Genomic DNA, 26,717 nt, shown 5'->3' on the forward strand with positions numbered 1-26,717 from the left:
AAAGAAATAAAGGCAATTTTAACCAAAATAATTTGAGAGTTAAAAAATAAATAAATAAATAAAAAAATAAATAACTAAAAAAATGATTGAGAAAACTCCATTAACAGGCGATAATAATCTACTTTTGACAATAACTATTTAGTCTACAACTCTACATAAATGATTCCCATGACGTAATTCCTGCGACTAATGTCAACATTAGAGCGGAAAAACAAGCTAGCTAGCTGTTTAAGAAGAGAAAATGTATTGCGAAATTGACTTGGCTATTTCCTATTTATCGCTAGTTAGACCTGATGGATAAATTTGTGACAATAACGAAGCCTAAAGCTGGAGATTGTAACGTTACAGCTCGGCCTAACGTTACTCTTTCCACGTATGACGAGGCCAAAGTTTCATCAACCATAAACACATGTAGCTAATAATCCAGTCAGGAATTGGTTAATAAGGTGATATGAGCAGAATAAAACACATTCAAAAGTTATTATAAACCAGGTTTAAAACTTGACACATTAAAAAATAAAGGTTGAAGACCCCTGAGTATACCCAACAAAGTCTGCGGATGAATCATTAACTTTAAACTGAGAGTTACAAAAAAAAAATTGACCCCACGGTGAACGAACGCTGTCAAAACACATTCATGCATGCAAGTGCAGCGTTTGTGCCGGTGAGATAAAGTGGGGGAAAAAAAAGAAATACAACAAAGAAAATTGATTTTGTTAAATTTAGAGGCATGTTTGCAGAGCAACTAAAATTCTAAAACTAACTTCTATGAGAAAGATAAAAAGGGAAATGATTTTTTTTTTTTGGGCAACAGGGCTAATGCCACAGCCAGACAGGAAATCAACAGTAAGCTGAAGACAATGAGGATGAGGATTACCGAAAACCCGGCTGGGGGGAATTGCCTCATTCTATATTTTCAGTAAAGCATGCTATTTACATAAGGATTACTTTAAACTATGGCAGGAAATATTCCCAAAGCCTTCATCACACAGTTGGTAATCATTTTCCTCTCCATCAGTCCAGAAAAAAAAAAGTTGTGATTCGGAGCAAATGCAGCGGTGCACAGAGGTTTTGGTGAAAGCATATCTCCGTCATTGGTTTGCACATTGATGCAACACAGTGGTCTATTCTTTGTGTTTAAGGTCTTTTACCTCTATGCCTCGCGTGAACTCCCTGAAACTCCAGTTCTTTCCCCAGTGTGAATAATATTGTGCGTGCCGCGTCACAAACAACTCAGACTAAGAGTCGTAAAGCCTTAAGCCAGATATGAAGACAGGTTTTGGGTTGAAGCGCACCAGAACTCTGCTGGTAGCTGCTGCGGTTAATATATCCCAGAGGACATGCAAAGGAAAGCTAATCCAAAAACTCATTTTCTAATTAGCACTAAAAACAAAGCACAAGTGAAGCTGATGGGAATGTTGTTCATTTTTAAGTTATTTTATTCAGGCACGGGGCACACGAGAGAGATTAGCACTTATCCTGAGGGGAACATGATGCTTCCACCATCCATCTTGTCGTCGTTTGCAGTCGAAAAAGTTTACAGTTTTACGAGTTTACAGTGACCGGACTAACAAATCTGGTCATAACGGCTCACAACTTCCAGCCAAAGAACACAAAACAATGTTTGTATGAGTTGTGAACTGAGGAAAAAAATAATATAAATTGACATCAAAGTAAAAAAGTTTAGTTTTGTTTCACATCATAGGATGGATGTGTGGACCTTTCATACATTTTTCATGCAGTGATAACTGGAGAAAAACGAAAACCCTGTTTGATGTTTTTTTGTTCCAAAAAAAGTTACAAAAGTACCGTCTTTGAGTTAATATCAAAGATATTTCTGTATATTTTAAGAGAACGAAGGCTTTGTGTGACGATAAAATATATATATACTCATATTTCTAATAAAGGATGCACATATGAGTGGAAATAATCTATCATTCCCTTTCTCATTTATAAAATCCTCCTGTTTTGTCAGCGTAAGCAAACTCATGCTCGTGTTTTTACAGACAAAAGCTGTTTTTAACACGCAACCAACAAGCTCACTCTTGAGCGACTTGTCACTTGTTAAAAATAAATAAATAACCGCTTGTGGCAGCCAAACTGCTGTAAACAAACTTGACATTTTGACTCCCAAAGACAAATAGATGTGAGACTCTCGGACATTTGGGAGGCAACTGCACAAACACAGGTGCCTCGATCAACCCGTAATGAGACAGCGAGCGGCTAAACGTGATCCAAATAATTAAGGGGGTGTCAGGAATCGCATTAAGCCATTTACCTGCTGTTGAAAGGGTTATCCCCGGGAATCACATGGCTGCCACTGGGACCGATCAGGAAGCTGACACGGTCGTAAAAGCTCTTGGACGAGGGCTGGCCGGCCGCGCTCTGGCCTTGGCCCGCCAGCACTGAAGGGTCGGCGGAGCCGCGACAGTAGCTCTGAGCCTGGCAGGCGGCTTGAGAGCAGCAATCTGGGTCCATGCAATCAATGAGCCCATCTGGAGAAACGGGGGGGGGACAGTCGAGACAGGGAGGGAGAGCTATGGTGACCTGGAGTCCTTAGGGGTTGACAATGCAAACAGTTTTGAGGACAGATGACTTTTAACATCAACTAAGTTCATGAAAGAAAGAGCTAAGATCCTGCACTGGCATGAAATTCACATTTCAAACGATCAGTCGTGAATGAATGAAGGAAAGTTCTGGGTATGTTAAGAGGGACCTATTATGGCATCCAATACCTATTTTAAACAGGCCTTGAATGTCTTAAAAACAAGCTTTTGATTGTTTTTGCTAAATAAATTAGAAATTCAGCCTCTGAGCCAAGTCTTTATCTTCCCATTCTCTAACCTCATTATCTATGCGGGATTCTGAGTGGGCGGGGCTATGATAATGAGGCTCTGTGCTGATTGGCTGCCTGAATGACGTGATACACCGCTACGAAAAAATGGCGGGAGCTTCGGCCGGCGGAGTTAGTTGTGGGCGTGGTTTAGCGCATCGGAGACCAAATGATGCAAATTGCATTTTCAATACGTAACGACGGGAATCTGAATCTGAATGACTCGTAGAAGCCACATCACACTGGACTGCTCATCCGGGCGGCTGTACAGACACTGCAGAATTTGGTTGCTTTCCTCCTTCTCTGAGTTGGCAGGCTGAGGGGAGACCACTTTATATATGTTAAAGCAAGAGAAAACCTATTTTTCATAATAGGTCCCCTTTAATCAGGCCAATAAATTTTGATCTATAAAATCTTTCATGGCCCCCCCACCCCCCACTACAAGAATTTGTGAAAAGAAACAAATTAACCAGAGCTGGTGTTAAAGGCGACTGGATAGTTCCTTTTAGAAAAAGGGCTTTTAGTCGAGCCACTTTTTCGGTTCGTGCCTCTCACACCTGGAATGCAACACCAAGCAGGATACGTGAACTTCCCACTCTGACCTCTTTCACCAAATCATGGCTATTGGAGGAACAACACTGTTATCAAAACCAGGCTTAAACTTGTGTAGTTTGTTTTAATGTTAATTATCTGTTTTTTTACTGTTTTTAGTGGGTTTTTTTACTGTTTTAATTTGTACGTACTAGGGCAATGTACAATCGCTGGTATTTCATTATTGTAATATGCATTTTTTTGCTCAAGTCACTTTAAACTCAAGTCACTTTAGATACAAGCCATACTGCTTTCAAATGCTGCCAAATATACAGTATTTTGCTACTATGTATGTTTTTATGTTTGTTCCCTTGTTTGATTGTATTGTTTGACTGAATTGTTTTTATGTTTTCCGTGGGGACTGTGGGTGGAAACTAGCATTTCTGCTAAAATCCAGTGTATTTACACTGCTTAATGTGGTGTTCATTAATATGCATTGTCCCGTCTGTTTTTTTCTGATTCAGGGGCTAAACAAAAAAAAAACTTAAACTTAAATTCAGCTTGTGGAGCATTAATAACAGTAATTTAAACCTCGCTGATTGATCTACTGTATATTTTAAAACACTAACTTTAACAGTCAGATCTGCATAATATTTTTACCAATGTTCTATTAATGATTGATTTGTCATGTTTGCACTAAAGAGCAACGTCAGAGACTATTTCCTGCATTGCGCAATATGTTTTGTTTTTTTTTAGGCTAAAAGACAATTTGTACAAGACCTTTCTTTCCTCCTTCCTACCTCCCTCGTTATCCTTGCCGTCCGAGCAGAGCGTTTCGGTGGCGACGTCGCAACCGAGCCCTCGCCACCCCGACTGGCAGATGCAGTGCCAGACGTTCTGATCCAGGACGCACCTCCCGTTGTTGTTGCAGAGCCCGGGGCAGCCGTCTGTCAACACATCACGCACAGGTCAAAAAGCAGCCGGGCAACGGGAAAAAAACGAGCAGGGAGGTCAGGAGGAGGGGGTTGAAGGGAGGAGAGAGGAGACGAGAGAGAAACAGAGAGAACAGAGAGAACAGAGAGAGAGGACAGGAGCAGAGGAGGGACAAGGAAAAAGAAAAAGCGATAGAAGACAGAAGTGAGTGAACATACAGTATGATACACCTCTGACAGCACTGGGGATGGGGGGGCACGGGGGCCGTGAGGGAAGTTACAGTCGTTTCACATGAGTTTTAGGAGCGTGTGTAGCTGTTGTGTGAAGAAGGGACGTGTACGGATACAAAAGAGGTGCAAAAACCTGCTACGCTATTGACTTGACTGTTGGAGGACTATTGAGAAATAAAGAAAATGCTTTAAATCAAGGTTTCAGCAGGAGTTTGATTGGCTTCATTGACTATTGTGTGGTGTTTAAATAAAAGCTGCTCTTGTATTGAATCCACAACGTTTTTGTGTATTCAAATCAGAATTTTCAAGGATGTTCATTTTCTTTTATAACACGGCAGCAACAGTTTTTTTTTTTAAAAGAGGCTCAAAGTCCATCACTTGGAAGTCTTGCTGGATCTGCTTCTGAAATCATTAAAGCAGCAAAAGTAGTGTTGGAGATGTTAGAAAATACTCATGTGAAGTAACAGCAACATCAAAGGGGGGGGAAGGAACTATATATGTAAATTGGGGGTGGGGGGGGAGAGAAGAGAAGAGGAGGAGGAAGGATCAAGAGTCTCCACATTTACAGATAAACAGTGCACTTGCTGCCAGATCGCATTCCTTCTAATGGAGGGTGAAGACAGGGGAGCCGAAACATGACTAAACCACACCAGTTCTGGGCGTTTAATCTGGCAGACACAGGGAGTTACAACAGTGGGGAGGTGGTGGGGGTGGAGAGGGGACCGTGGTGGTTTGGCGTGAGACTGGTTAAGGCGGAAAGGAAGATGAGGGGACATATCGGGGGGTGGTGGTGGCGGTGGTGGGGGAGCAGGATCACAGCAGAAACATTATGATCGACTCGGACATAAAACATGTGTATATACGCCGTGCTAGGAGAGACAGAGAGCAGGGAGGGATTGCTCATGACAATCTCCCTTGTGGGGGTAGTGGTTCAATTTACCTTTATATCCTATCTTGACTGCTCCTTTTACACAACCGAGGAAAGGGAAACATTTGGAAAAGAAAATTACTTATCTCTGTGGTGGCAGTGTGCTAAGACTGGCAAACACATTTACTCAGTGGAACTTGCACAAAGTGGAAACGCTGTCTGGCACACAGCTGCCTGCAAAATGTGCTTTAAATATTTGGAGAAGCTTTGCAGCTCGATTTTCGCCCAATATAGTCGTCTTCACCACGTCGTGTTGAGCTTTTTGCTCTGATTTCAACTCTGGAATGTGCTTCGTATACACCACAGCATTTACAATGTTTGAGCTGATCAGTTAATACTCAGCATGGGAGGCAGGATGTGACTAGTACTGCTGAAAGAGAGGAAAGCTGCAAGTTCACCTTTTTATTCTTTGAAAAAAATAAAAATCTGAGTTTACATTTTTCACAAAAACAAAGGGTGATCAGCTGGATTAGGAAAAAATGAAACAAAAATAAATCCAGCTTGAAGAGCACACATTTTCATGCAAAGTGTTGTTGTTTTTTTTTTTACCTGATACTCTGGAATCCAGAGCTACACGTAAAAGCCAGGCGGGAGTTGGAAAGAAAGGTAGAAAGAGAGGTAGAAAGACAGGCATAAAGACACAGAATAGAGAGGAGAAAACATACGAGTAGAAGTTAGGTTAAGGGATGCAAAAAGGAAAAATAACAAGTCCTCTTTTTTTAGAGGAAGACAAATGAGTAGAAACACATTTTAAGGAGCTGCTTCATACTTTAGCTTCAGCAAAAGGAAAATAATTTTCCATCATTTCAAAACCTTAGAGTGCACTTGTAAGTTCAAGCATTCAATAATTATTAGAATTATAGATGTAAAAAATTTTAATTTCCTACAGTAAAGGGGCCTCGGATGATTATTATGTTCCCTCACTATGAAAAAAAGCAACATAAATCAGTTCTACAACTTGCGCTCAGTAAAATATTCATTGTTAGCGCTCTTCATCTGCTTTCCTTTGCCAGAACATGAGGGGCCAACATGCACACGAGAAACAGAAAAATAAAAAAAAAGAACTCTGTTTCTCTTGATATCTGAGTGTTGTAACGCTCTTTGTTTTTTTCAGACCATATGAGTCAGTTTCATCTCGGCCGGCATCAAAACATTTCACTGTCTGCCTGTCAGCGTGTATAGAGGCTCAGCCTGCTTCTAATAAGAATGCGCTGTGAAGCAGAATATTATACTTCTTTCTTGTTTTTTTTTTTCTGTGCCATGTCTAGTTCAGCGATTTTAACAGCAGCACGCCTTAAAACCTAGAAGTACACTAAGGCAAATCAAAAACACCTTAGCAGTAAAACTTGAGTGCTGAGAAAGCAGTGACAATAGTATAAGCCTTGCATACAAAACAGGATCTAGATGCTTGCGACAAAAGAATGACCAAGAAAGTGCTCCATTCAAGCTCTGACCATGTAACGTGATTAAATGGCGCTTTGTGCAAATGGCAGTTCTTTTTTTTTTTTTTTCAGGGTTTGAAAGACAAAATAAGCTCCCCGGTCCTTAAGAAAAAGGTAACGCGCCGCCTATTCACAGCCACTGGATCCAAATCGTGGAGTTACTTTCCTGAAGGGAGCCTTAAACAGAAGGAAAGAAGAAGAAAGAGAAAAAATGGATGATGCTCAGGCGGCCCCGAGGAGGGAAAGCTTAATCAGATCAGGAATGTGACCCCTCCAACAACGCGGCCAACGCTGCAATCTCCTCTCCCCTCAGAGATGGGTTCGGGCTGCAGACGGGGGACTGCTTATGAGAGAACTTGTAAATACATAATTAGGGGTTCAAGAATTTGGAGTGCCGGTTCTTTGCCTTCGCAGGGAACGTGTCACCATTGAGAGGTTTGGAAATGACACTTGGGGGAATGGTGTTTGACGCGGCGTGTCAAGGTTTAACTGCAGGACCTTTGACAAAGGGTAAGGTGTCGAGGAAGTTTGAGTTAAAGGGCAATAGGAAGTGGCATCTCAGAACTCATTATCCTCATTAATGCCAGGTGGAGAACTGGCTCTTCAGGAGAAGAGAGACGTTTGAGAGGAGGCTCCCATCACACCTGCCCTTGACTCGCTATACAAAAGCTTTACTTCGGCGGTGTAAAAGGTGGAATAGCTAAATGTTTTCAATGGCTTGCAAAGTCATGGTTGGTCTTTTAACTTGAACATGTGGAAAGAAGACCAAGATAACGGAGCATATGGCCGCGCTGTACCGAGCGTGATTCTGCCAGAGGTTTCTTCTTGTTAACACTAGAACCGCCAGCTTTCTGGCACCTCGTACATGTAGAGACCGCCAGGCATCATTTCACTGTAAGGGCACACAAATCAGTTCTTGAAGTGAAAAAAAATGTGTGTTAACTCTTCCTCTTCTTCATATTTTGTTTCAGGGTTCCTACACATTTTTCAAGGTCAAATTCAAGCACTTTTCAAGCACTTTCAAGGGTCATTTTCAAAATCTTCAAGCACCTTATCGCTGGGATAAAATATCTACAGGAATATATATACTCAATTATTTTTTCAGCTTTTTAATCACAATTATGCACATTCCTATCGTGCTGTAAACATCTAGTTATGTTTCATCTTACTGATTTTATTTCTCCTTGTAATAACTAAACCATACAGTCTGATCCCAATTTTGTGAAAGACACAGAGTTATAATTTCAAGCACTTTCAAGCACTTCAACTAAAATTCAAGCACTTTTCAGGCCTTGAAAACACAACATTGAAATTCAAGCACTTTCAAGGATTTCAAGCCCCCGTAGGAACCCTGTTGTTTGTGCACATCTGCGTGTGGGACAGGGCGACTAAGGTAATCAAGACTAATTGTTGCATTTTTGATTTAAAATGTAATACCCACTTTGTGGTGAAGTGAAACATAAATTTTTAAAAATATAATAAAATTTTAATGGAACCAGAACTCTTCTCAAAAAGTATTATTTTAACAAACGTATTTTATTACAAACAACAAAAACACCCACGGACCACACACAGAAGACGGTGCATGCCCACTGATTAACCTTTTTCACTTGATTCTGTTGAGATTTATTCAGTTTATAGTATTGTTTATATTTTCGTAATTGCTTGCTTTGTGTTTTTGTTTTTATAATAATAAAAAGATGTATAACTATTATTATGATTGTCAGCGCTGAAACAGACATCAGTCCGCTCTGCTTCAGCACCTGCTGGTCTGCTGCTAATGTGTTCAAAACTTCAGGAAATGTCAAAAAATAAATAAAACGCACATATTTAGGACAACTCAGGCAGTGACAGACCTGTAGATTTTGTTTAGACAAAGTTATTCACATAATGAAACCCCTAACCCTCCGTGAGACTCGCTCGGCGGTTCCAGTGTTAAAGGGCAGCTCTACCTTTGCTTTTGCTCAGCAAAGCAAAGCTTGGATGCGTCTGTTGGTTTTCCTTAGCCAGGCAATTATCCTTATTGGTATTTTCATTAGCTTTATATTAATTGGACTTATTTCAAATGTATCTCTATTTTTTGGGTACCTTTTAAACTGAATTGAATTGAATTTTCTGCTGCAATGTTTAGATCTATATAAATAGTGTATTATCATGATTATGATTATTACTATTATTACTAACAAATAATGGGAATGAAATCAAACACAAAATCAATTTGGAAAAGGGCGGAACACTCCTGGTACAATTTCATAAAGTTTCATGGGATGCTAAGGTGGAAAATGTAATATATGTTCAAATCTGGAATCAAATAGTTTAACCCCCCCACACTAATGTAATAATTAAAATAACTTGCAAACCATACTGGAAAAACAAATGTTAAGACAGCAAATGAATATATGAGCTGGTTTCAGTCACCAATGTCCGTCTTTGATAACAGAAAACCAGTGTAGGAGGCAGAAACAGTGATCGTGGTGGCCAGCTTCACATCTAAACCTACATGGCCGTAGTCCTTGGACTTTAACGGTTCTTCAACAGTGCTGCTTCCTGTGCAGGAGTCCAGGAATCATGAACGTTTCCAAGACTCCACACTTTTTTTTTTTCATCATTACATTACAACTTTTGGTATTTCTTTGTTTATGCCCAAAAAAGAAATGTTTTGTTGGACACAAGAATAACTGGTGCCATGTTTTTGCCTTTAAATATGTTTAAAGGTTTGAAAACATTACAGTTATAATTGCATAAATTGTCTATATTTCATTACAGTACTTTATATACTGTCTTGGGGTTACATTTGCATAAAATGCTCAAAACCAAATTCTCAAAAATGTAAAACCCAAATAGACCAAAAATGGAAAAGATTTAAATGGAATGTGTTAAAAAATGTAACCGATTTCATGCGTCTCCGTTTGCTGCCCTGGATCTGTTTGGTAATTCTGCCCCACGATGTTTCTGCAAAGCAGTTCTATCAGCATTCTGGGAGCTGATTGGTCCTTACAGCATCATTAGCTGCCAATACTTGCTGTTGAATCCCAATATGATACTAATATTAATATGTTGCATAACTACAGTCATATAATTCATGCAACAGCTCAAAAAAACAGTTTTAATAACACTAAACCAAATCAATATCGGAATCGAATCAAATCTTGATAATCGATTCTGAATCTTAAGAATCGGAATCGAATCAATTTTGGATAATTTGAATGGATCCCCAGCCCTGGTATGGACAGTATGTGGGATACAGTTTTAAAAACAACCTGTGTTTGCATGCAGAGTAGAAATCCAAATGAATTTGAATAAAATCTTATTGTTTTAAACAAGATTATGCTGAAACCTCTCTATAAGAAGCTGACCTGCAATTTTGCAAATTTACAGTTCATTCCCAGTAATTCCCAAATATTTCAGTCACAATATTTTTTTCAACATACAATTCAAAAAGGAAAAACATGTGGCTATTAAAGAGATAGAAGTTGTGTGTATTATGAGCTGCAGTTTGCTGTGTGTGGAGCGTGTGTGGGTGTGCAGCGCCGCCGCGCCGCCGCGCCTCACCGATGGTGCAGTGTTCACCCGTCCAGCCCTGGTGGCAGTCGCACTTGCCCTCCCGGCAGACGCCGTGGTCCATGCAGCGCGGGTGGCAGTCCCTCTGCTCGCACTCCGGCCCCGTCCAGCCCTCCTCGCAGTGACACACGCCGCTGATGCAGGAGCCGTGGGGGCCGCAGTCCACCACGCACACCTCTGGTGCAAAAACAAGGAACCGTTCAGACGTTTAGCCTCTGGTAAATGAAAAGCAGCATTTTTTTTTCTTTCTCTCCTCTCCCTTCTGCACTGGTGTATTTTCGTATTCTGTGTAGATGAATCTGCCGGCACAGAAAAGCGCTCTGATGTCTTCTCAGAAGGGGTTTTTCTCCCACAGCTTAAGTGGGCCAAGTTTATCCGTAAATAGGACTTGTTTTCAACATTATTCCTATATATTCCTATAATAGCCTTTTGTAATGCAGCGACTGTTTGATGGCATTTCATCTGCAGAGACTCACATCTACGGTTATTTACTAAAGCATTTAGAATGATGTATCTTTTTTTCTTTTGCATATTTTTTTCCTTATTTCTAATGAATGCAGAGTGCATTCAGCTGACTCATGGTATATAAAACTCTGAAAATAGACAGAAAGTTCAGTCAACTCTCATTCAAGCAAAATACACAACAGGTAGCGTTTTGAAGAAAAGGTGCAGCTTTTGCCCTGTAAAGGTATGTTACTGGTCCTGAGAACATTATTGCTTTTATAAGGTTAGTTCAATAATACAGTCCATTAAGTCTTCACAGCCTGACATTCTATTTGTAAACGGTTTCACAAAGCAGAGCAACAACGGCGCATCCTTGGAGCCCGATGAAACCAACACCAAAGTGTCTACAAGGGACGCTGGCGCGACACGACCTCAAACACAAGGTTAAATGGAAACATTTTATCCACTTTCAATGGCAGAAGGATGCAATCTAAGTCTGTTTACATTCACGGGAGCAAACATGTTTCTCAGGAATAAATACTTTAATTTTCAGCACTTAAATTATCCCATCAACAAGCTGCTCCAGTCATTATAGAAAACGCTGTTCCTCCATCTGAAATAACAACAGTGTTTATCGCGTGAAATAATTAAGTGTTTGTTTGAATAATTACCCTGAAGTAATAGAAGAAAGACAGTCCTACCACACACAAGCGCAAGCACAAGCAACAGTTAAATGTTGTCACTTCTGTTTGTGCAGCCGCATTAACTTATTTAAGTGCAGCGGTTTTAAAAAAATGAAACAAAAACCTGTCATCGGTCCAAAAGTCTGGAAGAATAAAGCTCACACAATTACTGTGTGTCTTAGAAAAACTTTGAAAATAGCCACTTTTGCAGATTATGAAGCCCCTATTTGCATGTGGTCATGACAGAGCGAGCCAGGGCTCGCAGATTTAAGCAGGTTCTTGTGTCTCGTCTCCGACATGTTGGATCAACATGTCTCCTTAAAGTGCACAGCGTTTCAAACGGCAGAGCAAGCCGTTGTGAATCTGCGTTATCTTCAGAAAAACTCAAATGACTGAATCCACGGGCGGTGAGTAATCAGTCTGTACCAGGCTAAAGCTAATTATCGACGGGCTGTGACTGCTCATGTGGGAGAGGGAGGAGTGTTGGATTTGCGAGAAACCACCAGTTTCTATCAAATCTTTTGAACAGAGAGCCACAAAGTCCTCTGCTTCAGAATCCATCTTTGCAGAGTGACTCAACCATGTCCTAAAAAATTTTAAGTGATGAGATGCTTCAGGGAAATGTATATACCCCCACACAAGAAGAAGAGTTTGTGACTTTTGAAAACTTGCTATAGCCCTCAGGGAAAGCAAATTAGCCGACATCACTCCGCGGCTGGAAATGTATCACGCTATGGATAAAATATCCACATATTTCGTTCATGAATTTTTTGCTTTTTTAAGCCAATCTGCCCCTAATGCTTTGCCCTTACTCATCCCCTTCACTGAGGTTCTTTTAACTGTCTGTCTGTTCCAGCTCTCTGAATAGAGTTTTTCTTCGATTGAGGGACCTTGGATGGTTCTGATTAAGCTAAGCAGACACTGTAGAATATTAAGCGTGCCTCTGGAGGGGAGCCATTCAATTGCAAAGGAATACCTCCTTCCCATAGAATCTATGCAATCAATTTTTCATTAGTGCAAAAGTGTTTATCTGCCTTTAACATGCCCCTGACTCCAGCTGGATGGGGTTGTGGGCGGTCGATGCATGCTATGCGCTTGTTAATTAAAGTTTATTTAATTGAAGAAGAACCGCAGCATTAATTACAAAGGAATCCTCGAACCCAGATGAATCACCCAGATCCAGATTGGTAAACTCCCTAACTTTTGGACGGAGCTAAGGCCTGGCCTTGTCGGTTCTACTATTGACAAGCCTCAGACTTTGTCAGGAATGTTGCACACTTTAAGAGAATAGCAAATAACATCTCTTTAAAGGAACAAAATGAAGCCAGAAACACAGCGAAAAAAACTAAAAAAACCCTGCTCACTAGGAGAATCTTTTGTTATTTCATGGATACCAAGCAAAGTAGCTACTGTATACGGCGCTTCAAAAGGTTTTTAAAGGCCTCTATCTTCCCAACTGCAGCATCCAGCCGCCTTTAATGTTTTGATTTTCTGCTGAAGTTCAGCGGATAGAAAGAAATTTAATAGGTTTATATACAGACAGAAAACAAACTGAAACTTAGATGGTTTAGAAAGTTGAGCTGTTTCTCTTGGGGTAAAACAAGAAGACAGAGTCTTCTGCGAGACGAGCAAAAGGAACACAAATCACTTGAATCCAAGACAGAGACAATGAAAGGGGGACAGCCTTTGAACTTCTGCACAGCGACACTTACCTGTGTCAAAAGACAAACCCACCAAATTTAAAGCTGGGAACAAATGAAGACGCTGCGCTGCGAGCAGATGGCAACACATAATTGCCTCTTTTTCCTCTACAAAAGTGCTTTTGGAGAACATTTTGGAGAAATCAGTAAGTCCGCACACAAGTAGAACATATGTCGGGTGACAAAAAAAAACAAAAAACTCAAGGATTCAAGGCTTTGTTGGTAGCATATGCTGCATTTCCAATCAGCACGTGGTGCAAGTGTTGATTACCCAACTTTGAGAGTGCGATCACACTCAGTTTGATTTTTTTCGTCTTTTTTTCTAAGTTTTAAATGCAATGAAGCAGTTTGTACTTGTTTGTATTTTCATGTGCAGGAAAATCACATGAAAATGTACGTGTTGCGTGACAATAAATATAAACACCAATAAGTCAAATGTGATGTAAAACAGTTCAGAACAAGTCTAAAGCGACTTTGGTTTTAGTCTAAGATTGTGGTCTAAGAACAAGGAAAAACACATGGACTGTTCACGCTGGATTTATTTAACTTGCGCGATGACCAAACGTTTAGGTTAACTTTTAGTTAAACTAAACTTTAGAGTACTTCTCATAACCGTAACCAAAATAGTAGACCAGAAAATTTCAAAAACTCTAGGAATATAAAAGAGGACATGAAGCTAGTTTGTGTGAGAGAAAAGGATGCAGCAGGCGGGGCTAGATGGAGGTGGATGAATTCCGCAGAGTGTCTGCAGAGTAATAGAGCTTTGCACAGGTCTTTACGCCCCCAGGACTCCTCAAGTTCAAACCACAGACAATCACACACAAGCTGAGCGACGGCGCCGAGCGCTGAGCGACCACCGTCAGCTTCGAGCTGTGAAACTTTCATGGAGTTTTGAAGAGAAATTTCTAAAACGGTTGGCCCTGAGTATCAGAAAATAAAAAATAAAAAAAAACATGCCAAGGATGATTTTTTGTTGCACATTTACAACTTTCTCTCCTCTCTGTGTCGCTCACAGCGGAGCTCTGCTCCGATTTACTCGCCGCGACATGTGCCTGAGACCAGCGGACAGAGCGGGCGTCAAAAAGCATGTGGCATCAACTAGCTGAACCACCTGTACCTGTACGGGTACAGAAAGTGTAGACACAGAAAAGGAGGAGAGTCCATGCACCCTGCTACCAGAGTACTGGATTGGTACGTGTATAATTAAGGAAAGAAATGGGAATGGTTCAGAAGCAAAGGACATGAACTTTCCTATGGGGCTAGAACAGTCTCATAATTCACAAATGCACGCGCCGATACACAAACGCACAGGACAAGATTCACAATTGCACAGAACAATTCACACGTGCGTAGGACAAGATACACAAATTTATTTTTGATGCACACACAAATATAAACTTATGATTGGTTGCAGATCCTTCCGTGTTAAAAAAACGCATTTGTGGATCGAGTCACGTCAGGGGAGTCTCAAAAGTCACGCGCAAATCCAGCACAGCTCATAGACAAAACATTTTTTGTAAATCAGGTTATATTTGTGTGTGGATCGGCATGTGCATTTGTGAATTTTGTCCTGTGCATTTGTGGATCGGCGTGTGCATTTGTGAATTATGAGACTGTTCTAGCCCCCTACTTGCCTCCTTTTGTGTCTACTGGCAGTCGTTTTTCTATAAAGTTTAAAAACGGACATCAGCTTGTTTGGAGGGACCGTGTCCACACTATCACTTCAGTGCAGCTACAGCTTTAAATCTTGCCATAGGGCTTAAAATCTGCCACAAGTGCTAATATTTACAGCGATTTTGCTCCAAACACACATTCTGTTCAAAACCCAACAATAAAATAAAACCAGGGTTGTTTCACTGTGAAACGTTCCTTTTAACATTTCTCTCCCAAAGGTCAAGAAAGGTTCTGGTTTTGTTTCCTCTGTCCAGCTCAGATTACCTTCTTTCTCTTTCTTTGGTAAGGACTGACCCTGAAGCAATGCGTCACAAGCAAATCCTCAATGTCCTTAAAAACAATCATTGCGCTCAGTTGGCGCTAAAAAAGCAAATAAATGTATTTGGATTATTTTTTTGGTTTTATAAAAGTGAAACTTTTCTTCCTTCATACAGTGAAGCTCCCAAGAATCACTAAACAGAACATTAACAGCATCAAACTCGGTTTAGGGCTCACATTCATCACCGCAGCTGCAGATGCAGATCATGAATCAGTGGAACATCACAAATGAATCATTTTGTTGCCTTCATGCTTACCTTTGGGATAAAGCTGGAAAAAAAAAAAAAAAACCCAACTGATTTATGATTGATTCAGGTATTTTTAAAAAAATTGCAGCACATTAATTTCAGATAATTAAATGTTCTCCATGCTCAATAACTTACATTTCAAAGCCAGGGATGATGAATTACATCAGATGAATCGTGATTTTTCTTGTTGTTAATCGTTCAAAAATGAAAACATACATCACATTCATTTTTATCCTGATTTCATATATTTATGTACCCGAGTTGAACAATTATTCCTTAGCTTTTTTAATAAGGCACCCACATGCAGGCATACGGCGCAGTTTGAGAGATATCTTATTTTAAACTTACAGCCTGTTAGTAAAGGCGTATACATCTGCTCTCTCGGCCACCTGGTGTCTGGCACAGCGAGAGGGGAGTTTGTTTCAAATAAATACGGAGAAATGTGGCGCCAATTACTCGCTAGCGTGACTGAAACTTTCCCCACAAAAAAAAAAAATCAGTAAAAAACACATAATGCTGTACATCAAACTGCGCTGACTGCAGCCAACTTGTTGGTGCGGCACAAACATCACTGCACTGACATCAATAAAAACAGATTGATGGGGGGGAAAAAGAGACTTCTTATTTATGTTTGTGGAGCGTAATGTTTTTCTTAATCTTGTTGCAGGGATTTGGGGAAAAAAAAAAAAAAGGCCCAACTTTGAGTCCCCGGTGACTATATCAATAAAGTAAACAGACATGAGAGCTGTCAAACTTAATTAAAATAGTTCATAGTTTCATTACAGCTGAGACTCTTTATTATTAAGGGAGTCAACAGCAAAAGCAGTCAGGAATTCATCTGAGAATCAATAACTTCCCCATTTTTAGCATCAGAAGGTCAATCATTTCCTGCTGCAGTTTCAGCTTCTCAAGGTTCTGAATTGCTGATTTGTCTGAATGAGCATGTATCCATAATAGTTTCTAAAAGGGAATTAGTAATTTGAAGATGACATATTGGGTGGGAAAAGAGTCTTTTAGCGTTTTCAATGTGTTCATTTCACGGAGGAAACTATTGAAGAGGATCGTACGAGCTAATTTATCCTCAAATCAAGATGAAGGTTCAACAAGCAGTAGCTGTAAGTGACGTGTGGAGTATAGAGGGAATAAAACGCTTCCTGACCTCTTGAGCAGTCGGTGCCGGTCCAGTTGGTCTCGCAGATGCAGGTGCCGGAGTCGGTGTTGAAGGTGCCGTGACTGGAGCACTGCTCCGGACAAGTGCTCTTCAGGATCTCACAGCTGATCCCCCCCCAGCCCGGGTTACAGTGGCAGTCGCCGTGGTGACAGGCTCCGTGGCCGGAGCACGCCGGGTCCACGCAGTCCACTGGAGGCAGCAAGTGAGGAGGACAGCAGTCAGTGCATTTACAAGTTTAATTTAAATCCGATTTAAAATTAGTAAAAAATTACATCTAAACACCTAATTCCTAATGAAAATTCCGAATTAGACTTAAAGGGGACCTATTATGGCATCTAATACCTATTTTAAACAGGCCTTGAATGTCTTAAAAACAAGCTTTTGATTGTTTTTGCTAAATAAATTAGAAATTCAGCCTCTGAGCCATGTCTTTATCTTCCCATTCTCTAACCTCATTATCTATGCAGGATTCTGAGTGGGCGGGGCTATGATAATGAGGCTCTGTGCTGATTGGCTGCCTGAATGACGCGATACACCGCTACGAAAAAATGGCAGAAGCTCCGGCCGGCCAGAGTTAGCTGTGGGCGTGGTTTCACGCATCGCTCCCGTCGTTATGTAACGACGGGAGCAGAATCTGAACGGCTCGTAGATCCACATCACACTGGACGGCTCATCCGGGCGGCTGTTCAGACACTACAGAATTTGGTTGCTTTCCTCCTTCTCTGAGTTGGCAGGCTGAGGGGAGACCACTTTATATATGTTAAAGCAAGAAAAAACCTGTTTTTCATAATAGGTCCCCTTTAATTCCGAAGTAAGTGGCTGGTTTATTCCGATTTTAAATCTGAATAGAATAATTCCGCGATCATGTATACACTCGGTGCGTCCGAAATGCCATACTAAACAGTATATACTCAAAAAGTATACTTCAGTTCGGCACACTTTTGAGTAAATATCTGTAGTATGCATTAATTCGGACGTACTACTCAGAGCCACACGGCACTTCCTGCCATTGGGAGGGGGAGTTGTTACCATGGTAACAACTCCTGTCACAGCAGCAGTAGCAGCACCGCTCTGCTCTTTCTCGTTTATCCTGGCCCAAACAAGATGACATTATATAATATGATTATATACGAATATCATAATATTAATATTATATAATAATATTAATATACTTAATAATTTTAAAATTATACTTAAATTATACTTATGACATATACGTATCTATGCAGCATTTAGCAACCAAACACCGCTGCATTGCATTGTGGGAAGTTTCTGCTTAGCTAGTGTCCATCAATCCACACTAATACATTTCTCTGGAATGAGTATGGATAGTGCATACTATTGTGTACGTACTAATGTTTCGGACGCACTAAAAAATCTCACATACTGTTTTTGCTACTCATTAGGGTGGAAGTATGGGATTTCGGACGCAGCCACTCATTCAGCTTTAAATCAATTCCGGTATTTCTGTGCTGCTCGTTCCCTCGCCCGTCTGTCTCCATGACGCTTATATTCCGCACTGGGCTTGTTTTCCAAACAAAGTTTCAAGATGGCAGCACGCAGTAAACGGTGGTCAAGAGCAGAGACCATTTATTTAATAAATAGCTTAGAGGACTTGGAAATAATTAAAAGAACAGATGGTAGGAAACATAAAAAGTGTGAGCTTTTCAAAGTTGTAGCGGCTAAGTTTGTTTTTCTTCCGGTAGACGTAACTTCCGGTCCGCCCCCCTATCCAATCAGAACCTTCCCAACCCCCAGACCTGAAGAGGAATTGGATAAAGCCGATCAAACGTGTTTTCCATGTAAACCTCAATTCGGAATTACTATTTCCATGTAAACTCAAAGGAAAATAGTTTAATTCAGGAATTATTTAATTCTGAATAATTATTTCTGAATTAAAAAACATCATGTAACCGTGGCCAATGTCAAGTTTACCACTTCTTAACTCGGACATCCAACGTACTTATTTACTCTGGCCACGTTGAATCTGCTACCGGCCTAAAGACACATTTGGAGGGGAGATGTGCTGGATGAAATCTGGTGACGCACAGGCTGAACTCTTTTGGGAGGTTTGGTGGTGACTGGGAGTAATTTTCCACCCTACATTCAACAAGCGCCTTCACAGCATATTATAGACAGTGTAATTATGTCCCATTATTAGCACTAGGAAACAAAGCACAATTAGTGCCAATCCAATATAATCAATTACTATTAACAATTCACAAATCAAATAGCTGATCTGAGTTAATAATTGGCAATCATGGCCGACATAAATCAACTCACTACTAACACGGGTAAATTTGCAACCATATCTCTGCACTTCTACATCATCTTGTCGTTCTGTGCTTCTAAACATCCACTCGGGGCATTGATAAGGATTTCTTATATGAATAAATGATCAAACGAGTTCTTTTATGCCTCCAAAGATCCAGAAGTGAAATCTGCTTCCATATGTCTGCCTTTTTCCCCACATCACTTCCCAACATATTCATTAAGTGAACGCAGTAGCTTTTTGAATGTCGGGTTAACAACTCCCACATGTAAATCTGAGCTGATAATTGCCTTTTATCTGCATGGGGATCGATAAAGTTAAACGCAATGAAGTGAAGATGGTGGAGGGATTGACGAGGAAGTGGAAGCAGCCTTTTTTCTTAGTAAACGGTGGAACAGATGCCACAGAGTGATTGATTTTTACAGGTGTTGTCATCTGTGGAGCCCTTCAGTAGGTGACTGCATCGGCAGGCAATCTGTTCAAGCTTACATCCTTATGTGGTTTAAACACTAAAAGGGAGTTAATTTATACACACAATATATCAATAACAACCTCTAAAGCATTATCTGCTTGGTGGAGTCGAAAACAGCAATTGTTTCACCAGGAGAGAATGAATATTTCCCCAGAGCATCGCAGAGATTCCTCGCATCCATCTGCTTTGAATCCAAGAGCAAGATATTTTCTTCCTTGATTACCTTGATCACAGTTGACTCCTTTGTGGCCCGTGTTGCATACGCAGTTTCCCGCCACGCACAGTCCGTGTCCCCCGCAGACGGGATCGATGCACTGGGAGGCGGGAACGTCGCATTCGGTCCCCTTCCAGCCGCTGTGGCACTGACAGCGGCCCCTGGTGTACTGGCCGTTCCCGCTGCACAGCACTGGACACGCGGCTGGGCAAGAGACATCGGATTTAAAAAGGTTTCAAGTTCATATTTGTACTTTAAGAATGAACAAGATTATAGGCACTGCTATGTTTGTTTTTTTTGTAATACATCGGGGATTTTAGCTCCTGTCACTTTAAGAACCCCACTTCAGTAAGTGGGGTCTGCTCTGATTGGTCAGCTATTTGTCCAAAAGAGGCAAAGTACAAGTCTCATTATTTGTTAGAAGGGCATTAATTAGGGATGGGAATTGATGAGATTTTTATGATTCCAGTTCCATTTTCAATTCTGCTTAACGATTCAGTTCTTTATCTATTCCCTTATCGATTCTCATTTAGAAAAAAAGGACAACAATGAGGCAAATGGCGTTAATATTATAGGCAGCGTTTGTTTTTTTGTTATTTTTATGTTTTTGCATGTTGGTAGTTTTTCCTCCCTTTGACGAAATATGCACTTGGCAAGTATTTCAAGTTGCTCTGTTGTCTCTTTTTTACTGAAATGTAACCAGACTATTGAGCGTTTGTATCGCTTGGGCGCCATGTTTACTATTGACTGCTGGCTTAGGCAACGTGTGTGATGACATCGTTCGTTCCCACTGGAATCCAAAAGGGAATGCAAATGATACCGAGGAATTGCAACACTGGGAACTGGTTCCGAACAAGAACCGGTTCTCGATTCCCATCCTTAGCATTAATAAACTAAAGAAAACAGAGAGATAAATGTATCTACATGTGTTTCCTAGGGATTTCATAAATACATGAAATAAAAACAAGAATAAAACCTCAACTCCAGACAGATAGTTCAAACACTGTGGGATGTGGACGTTATCACATTTTACTGTAGAGGTGCAACAGACAACAAAATTCATGGTTATAAATGTATCTTTTTGTGTTTTCAACTGATACTCCTGACATTAACTTGCCTTTTCATTTATTACTTAATTACTTAAGGAAACATTTATTATTTTGTAATTATATATTTTTTACTTTTTTTTTTAACCCTTTCCTGCATGTGTGTGTTGAGTGTAGTGCTGCTGCACAAAGCCAATTTCCCCATTGAGGGAGAAATAAAGGACAATCTAATCTAATTACTTAAGGAAACATTGTTTTAAAGGTTTCAAAACCAGTCGGATTCATATATTTCCTATTATGACCACACACACACCGGGTGGGCACCTGCCACTCACAACCTTGGACAAGATAAAGCATCTTTACAGAATAGATGAATATATAGATAGGCTTTCTCTTTAATCAACACTTTTTAGTTTATAGTACCTTGTAGATGTACTGATTACTTCATTTTTCTCATAAACTGCATTCTACAAACAAGATGAAGCCAAATACATGACGGTATCTGTTCCTCTGTGTAGATGTTGGTGCAGAAGATACTCCAGATTAAGTGTAATTATTGAGTGCTTGTGCCTAGCAGAGTAATTAAACACTCTTTCGTGTCAGTGGGTCGTGGCAGGTGGCGCCTTAATGACCTTGTTAATGTCATACAAAAGCCCTGCGTGCAAGAGGTTTGTGGTGACAGAACATTCGCTTCTGGCTGATGTTTGTCCATTCTTAGGCCACGTTTACACATAGCAGGGTATTTACAAAAACGGATATTTCCCCCTCTACGTTTTGAAAAATACCATCATTTACATGAACGCGCATAAATACGCTGTTAAGGTGCTATGAGCAGCCAAACCTACAGGGGGCAGTGTAACGAGAAGGATAAAGTCATGCTAGCCAATCGGAATCCTGGAAAAAAACATCAACAAATGACACGAGTAACTTCCAGTTACTTCCAAGATGAACGAGAGTCTTTCGTTTGGAGTGCCAGAGAAGTGGAGTTACTTTTAAGTGTGGCATTAGAATATAAAACAGGTAAAATACAAGAAAATATTGATGGTGGCCAAACAAATTGTAAACACAGGTCGCACTCATGATGCTGGTGACGTTTCTGTTGCATAATGTGACGTTCTGAAGACTAAATGTCCGTTTCCCTCTGTTTACAAGCAAATATGGAGTTTTTGCAAATCTCCACTTTGGCTGGAGTTTTCAGAACTGATTGTTTTTGGTGGCTTTGAGCTTCGTTTTCGTGTAAACGAACGTCCAAAACGCATGAAAACCCCATCGTTTTTGCTACGTGTAAACAGGGCCTTAAAAAAATGTGCCTTGACTCAAAAAGGGTTGAAAAACATTACTGAGGATGAAGTAGGTGCCACAGCTAGTGGACAATAGCAACATGTGTAGTGGTAGAGGCAAGAAAAAGAGCAAGAGCTCGGCCTCTTTCACCGAGAGCTGTGGAAAGATATTTCATACTGCTCGAATACTGTTCTTACCAAGGTAAGCTATTGACTGGGGAAACATATTAATGAAGCCCCAGAGATGGGAATTGATTTTCATTAGTTTTTTTTTTTCTAATTTCAGTTCACTTGTTGAACAAAATTCAGCTGTACTGTGGTGGCAACACAAATCACAAAAATCTAAAAAACCTGAGCAAAAAAAAAAAAAGAAGAAGAAATCGAAACGGAGGGCAATGCCTGCTGAGTATGAGTCATATACGTTTTTTAAACCTGGGTAAACTGTGTGTCCATTTACTTATCAGTTCAACTTTCCATTAACGGAATATTGAACTGATAAGCCTTACATGCACCAAAGTGACCCTTGAAGATAATTTTGAAAAGCTGAGCAATTACCTCTGGAGCAGTACGGTCCTATGAATCCGGGGAAACAGTGGCACGATCCCGCCACACACTCCCCGTTCCCGTAGCAGTTGTGTGTGCACTCCGCCACAGATTCTGCGGGTACACAGGTGTGCAACTATTAATAACTCGCTGGGTTTTCGTTGCTGAAGCAAAAGCTGAAATTCCACTTTAATCTAACATTTGACACCTGCAAACTTTATGAAATACGGCAAGGAAAGAAAGCAAACCAATTTTTCTTTTTTTTTGTTTCCTGCAAAAGAAAGAGAATAAAAAAGCTGAAGATGTGTAAGCATCTATTATCAGCAGGACCTGCATTAGGCATGGCATACATTTGCAGCTGTTTGTCCATGTCCCACTAAGGTCTAAGCCTCCATAACAGCATGTTGCAGGCTGGCTGTTCCCTTGTAAGCCATGCTAAGTAAAAGCTACACAAGCAGTTTAAATTAGGCCAAATAATTCCATTTCCTTGACACATTTCCCTACCCTCCTGTCTCCTCTTTTGCTTCAGCACTTGCCCCGACCCCTTGAATGACTGATCATGCCCACACAAGCCATGCAATCTCTTGAGTGTTTACAGCTCAAATCCTCTCTGAGTTGAAGTTAATCTGACATATCCTACAGACAGATCTTGTGTTCTTTCAACAGACCATCGCTCATAACTCGCACCACCCCAAAAGACCAGGGCCCCTCATTTTGATCGGCGTTAAGAGAGACGACTTTTATGTTATTACCCCAGCTTGTATTGGATGTTCATTGAACCAGTGTCAGACTCGAGCAATTTTGACCTCACACATCGATACCTTCATATTTGTAGGGGCTAGATCAATGGAACTCCCAGAAGGAAGTAGAAAAAGAAACACGTTAACTCAACCTTAGTGTTTTTTTTGTTTTTGCAGAGCCCAAAACCCACAAGGAAATTTCACAGACCTGAGAACACCGAAGAGGTTGTTAGGAGGGAGAGATCAATGCTGCGTGTTGCTCTTGTATTATTGTGCTGAGCACAATAATACACCACCTCAGAAAATAAAAATCTAATTCCACCTCCTGCGTGGTTCAAAGTGGGAAAAACTTGTTTGTTTGGCAGACAGATTTTTCAAACGCACTGTTCGTTCAGGCACAGCTGTTTCAAGTAATTAAAGTCTTCCAAACATGTCATTACATATCATCCCAATCACACTCATTAGCCGTTCTTTCGGCAGATGTGTGTCCCTCGCACCCTGGATGATGGTGTTGTAGGAGACCGCTTCCACGCTCCGTCCGTCGTTGTAAAACGCGAGGTGCCACACGCCCGAGTCCAGGTACTGGATGAATCCGGCCTGGTGGAGCGTCACCGGGTGATCCAGCCGGGCCCTCGTCTCCGCTTCGCCCCAGTGCTCTTTGGCAATAAGTCGGCTCCCGTCCAGCAACTCCACAAAGTCGTACTGCAGAACGACACGGAGCAGATGCAAAGATGCAGATGCAGTTGTTATTTTAAAAATCAAGTCTCATCAAATCAGACAGTGAAGAGGGGAGGAAAGTTGAAAAAGAAAGAGAGTTTGTGTTTTTTTTTCTCCGTCTTAGATGCTTTGTATGCAGCTAGTGAGTTCCAGTCTGACAGAGCCGCGGCAACGTGTTAACTCAAGACACAGCCAATGCAAATATTCACGCAGAATAGATGTAGATGTTGCAGTGGCAGTTATTGGGAGATGATAGATGTGGTCTGGAGAGGAGTTTGTGTCCTGATAGAACAGATAGCTCTGAGGCGAATGCAAAAAACCTACATTGTAAACGCAGATGGAAGTTTGCACTATATGATGTGTTTATTACAATCTGTAAGATTAAAATTAATAATGTAGTTTGTCAATGCACATATTTGGATTTCAGATTGCTTCAGTGCTGCTTCATCTGCAAAAAATAAACATCTAAGCAGGATTTAATTTAGTTTTGTCAAATTAAAGTTAGTTCACTGCCACACATCTGAGCATGCCGACAAAGCTGTCTCTAATGTTTGATGTGTCTCTTGGACGGATGGATGCACGGCTAGTTCGACAGTAAACAACACGTACTGAATAACATAAGAGCAAAAAAATTAAACTGATGAGGTCCTTTCTTTTCTATGCTGAGAATTCAGTAAGATGGCAGCTCGGTTATTTTTTTTGCAAACAAACATTGATTTTTCTAGGGTAAACAAGGAGTAACGAGTTATTCCTGCCAATGAGCGGAGGGCACATCTGCTCTCGGTGCACCTGCCCAACACCTGAAGCTCGCTGTGACTGGATCTGACGACTACAGAGCGCCGCGGTGGAAAAACAGTGTAACGCACACAGAGTACAAACAACTCCCAAACAGGCTATAAGCTGCAGACGAGCTCAGCAGATAAAGACAGCAGATCCCCCGGCTGGAGCCGTTGGTAGCTACACAGACGCACTACGTCTACAGTAAAGATTGAGGCTGGGGGGAAAGAAAATAAAGAAAAGAAAGAAAAGCATCCCTGGCCAGACTGCAGACTGGGCCTCTATTTCTTTTATTTATTTTTTTAACATCTCTCTCTCTCTCTCTCTCGCAGTTTTATTCCCTAAACACCCATCTGTATTCGTTTATGCCTTTTAAAAATTGTACAAATCAAGATGTGATGGTGTGAGAGTGGTTTGAGCAACACTTGACATCATTTTCCCCCTCATTCAGTGAATAATTATTTATGAAAATGCTAATCTTCCCCCTACCCGTGTCTCGGCTCATCAAGACACTGACCCACGTCTTGTTTTCTAAGACTCTGCTACGCTGCGCAATGACCATTTCTAATTACGCTGCAACTCAGCTACAAATGTTTGAACAAGAAAATCAATGCTGAAGAAAAATCTTTTAAATGACTTCATCTCACATAGTGTGGGGTATTCACTTTATATCTCTTTTGACAATATTAGAAACTTAAAGAGGTTGTCGTGTACTTTTCAATGCGTCCTTATTTATCCACGTTGTTATTATGGTGAACAATAATCTTAGAAATGACTGAAAAACACCAGGTGAACGTTTGCTATGGTAGTCTTGGGCACAAAATACTGGGTTTTCAGGCTGCTGTAAACACTTCCTGCTTCAAAGAGGGCAGCGTTTCTTTGTGCAGTCATATTCGCCAGGCAGCGTGCGTCTACAAGAGGAAAAGTTTTGCGCTACTTCATGGAGGACTGTTTTATAAGCGAGGCCCAGAGTACAATGCTGGCTTGTAGCAAGACTAAAGCTTCCAACATTAGAGGCTCGTAAGTCTGAACCACAAATGATAAGCACCATGTCTGTGCTGTGTCGGCACCAGGAGTGTGTGTGTGTGTGTGTGTGTGTGTGTGTGTGTGTGTGTGTGTGTGTGTGTGTGGGTACAGTGACCGTAGTTGCAGACTCTCAGTATTATGTATAGATATATAGACTTATATTATGGATATAGATATGTTTATATGTAGGTATGTATATGGATATATTGAGTTGTACAGTGTTTGTGTATCTATCTCTATTAATATATATTGATTTACAGTTATATGTAGATATGTCGATATATAGATTTATAGTATTTTTTATGTATTTAATTGGAGGTAAATATATGAACCTATATATATATATATATATATATATATATATATATATATATATAGCATATCTACTCTTATATAGTTATTCAAGTATATTGCTATACCATTGCTGTCTATTGTTCTCTATTATATTGTAGTATTATAGTAAAGTAATGATAATGTAATAATATGCATTATAATTACTTCTATTAGTACATACATACATAGTAGCACAACTAAATGCTGGGCGTTTGTTTTGTTTTCTTTTGTTTGCCTTGATTTGCTTTGATTTTGACTATATTTATATATACATATTGATTATTATAGCACTGTATTGAACAGTTATTGAAACTCGTCTTATATATAAGAATGTATGTTAGATTCAGGGGTAGGACTCGATAAGTGGTTACTTCATTCATTCATTCATTCCTACTCCGTTTCGAGCATGTTGGTGGATCCGGAAACTATAATTATATGAAGTGCTGTACATACATATATATATATATATATATATATATATATATATATATATATATATATATATATATATATATATATAATTTGTATTCTGTTTTTTTACTTTTTTGTACTCTTTTTTTATCATGCATGTTCGAAATAAAATCTTCAAATCTTCAAATTT

General features: G+C 40.3%; 1 protein-coding gene across 8 annotated transcripts in view; it reads right to left on the reverse strand.

The window, feature by feature from the left end:
* si:dkey-237h12.3 (teneurin-3) overlaps positions 1–26,717 on the reverse strand; it is a 236,668-nt gene that overhangs the window by 69,614 nt on the left and 140,337 nt on the right. For 4 of the 8 annotated variants that reach the window (XM_061724890.1, XM_061724885.1, XM_061724884.1 and 1 more), the window contains 9 exons: positions 23,761–23,965; positions 22,536–22,637; positions 19,664–19,858; positions 16,685–16,885; positions 10,450–10,635; positions 6,005–6,025; positions 5,468–5,491; positions 4,165–4,311; positions 2,279–2,495 (listed from right to left, as the gene is read on the reverse strand). In XM_061724890.1, the coding sequence (XP_061580874.1) occupies positions 2,279–2,495; positions 4,165–4,311; positions 5,468–5,491; positions 6,005–6,025; positions 10,450–10,635; positions 16,685–16,885; positions 19,664–19,858; positions 22,536–22,637; positions 23,761–23,965 (1,298 nt within the window). The remainder of the gene's footprint in view (positions 1–2,278; positions 2,496–4,164; positions 4,312–5,467; positions 5,492–6,004; positions 6,026–10,449; positions 10,636–16,684; positions 16,886–19,663; positions 19,859–22,535; positions 22,638–23,760; positions 23,966–26,717) is intronic. The other 4 variants (XM_061724889.1, XM_061724888.1, XM_061724887.1 and 1 more) reach the window with 3 other exon arrangements.

The sequence above is a fragment of the Cololabis saira genome, chromosome 7 (genome assembly GCF_033807715.1).
Source record: "Cololabis saira isolate AMF1-May2022 chromosome 7, fColSai1.1, whole genome shotgun sequence".
Classification (NCBI taxonomy): domain Eukaryota; kingdom Metazoa; phylum Chordata; class Actinopteri; order Beloniformes; family Belonidae; genus Cololabis; species Cololabis saira.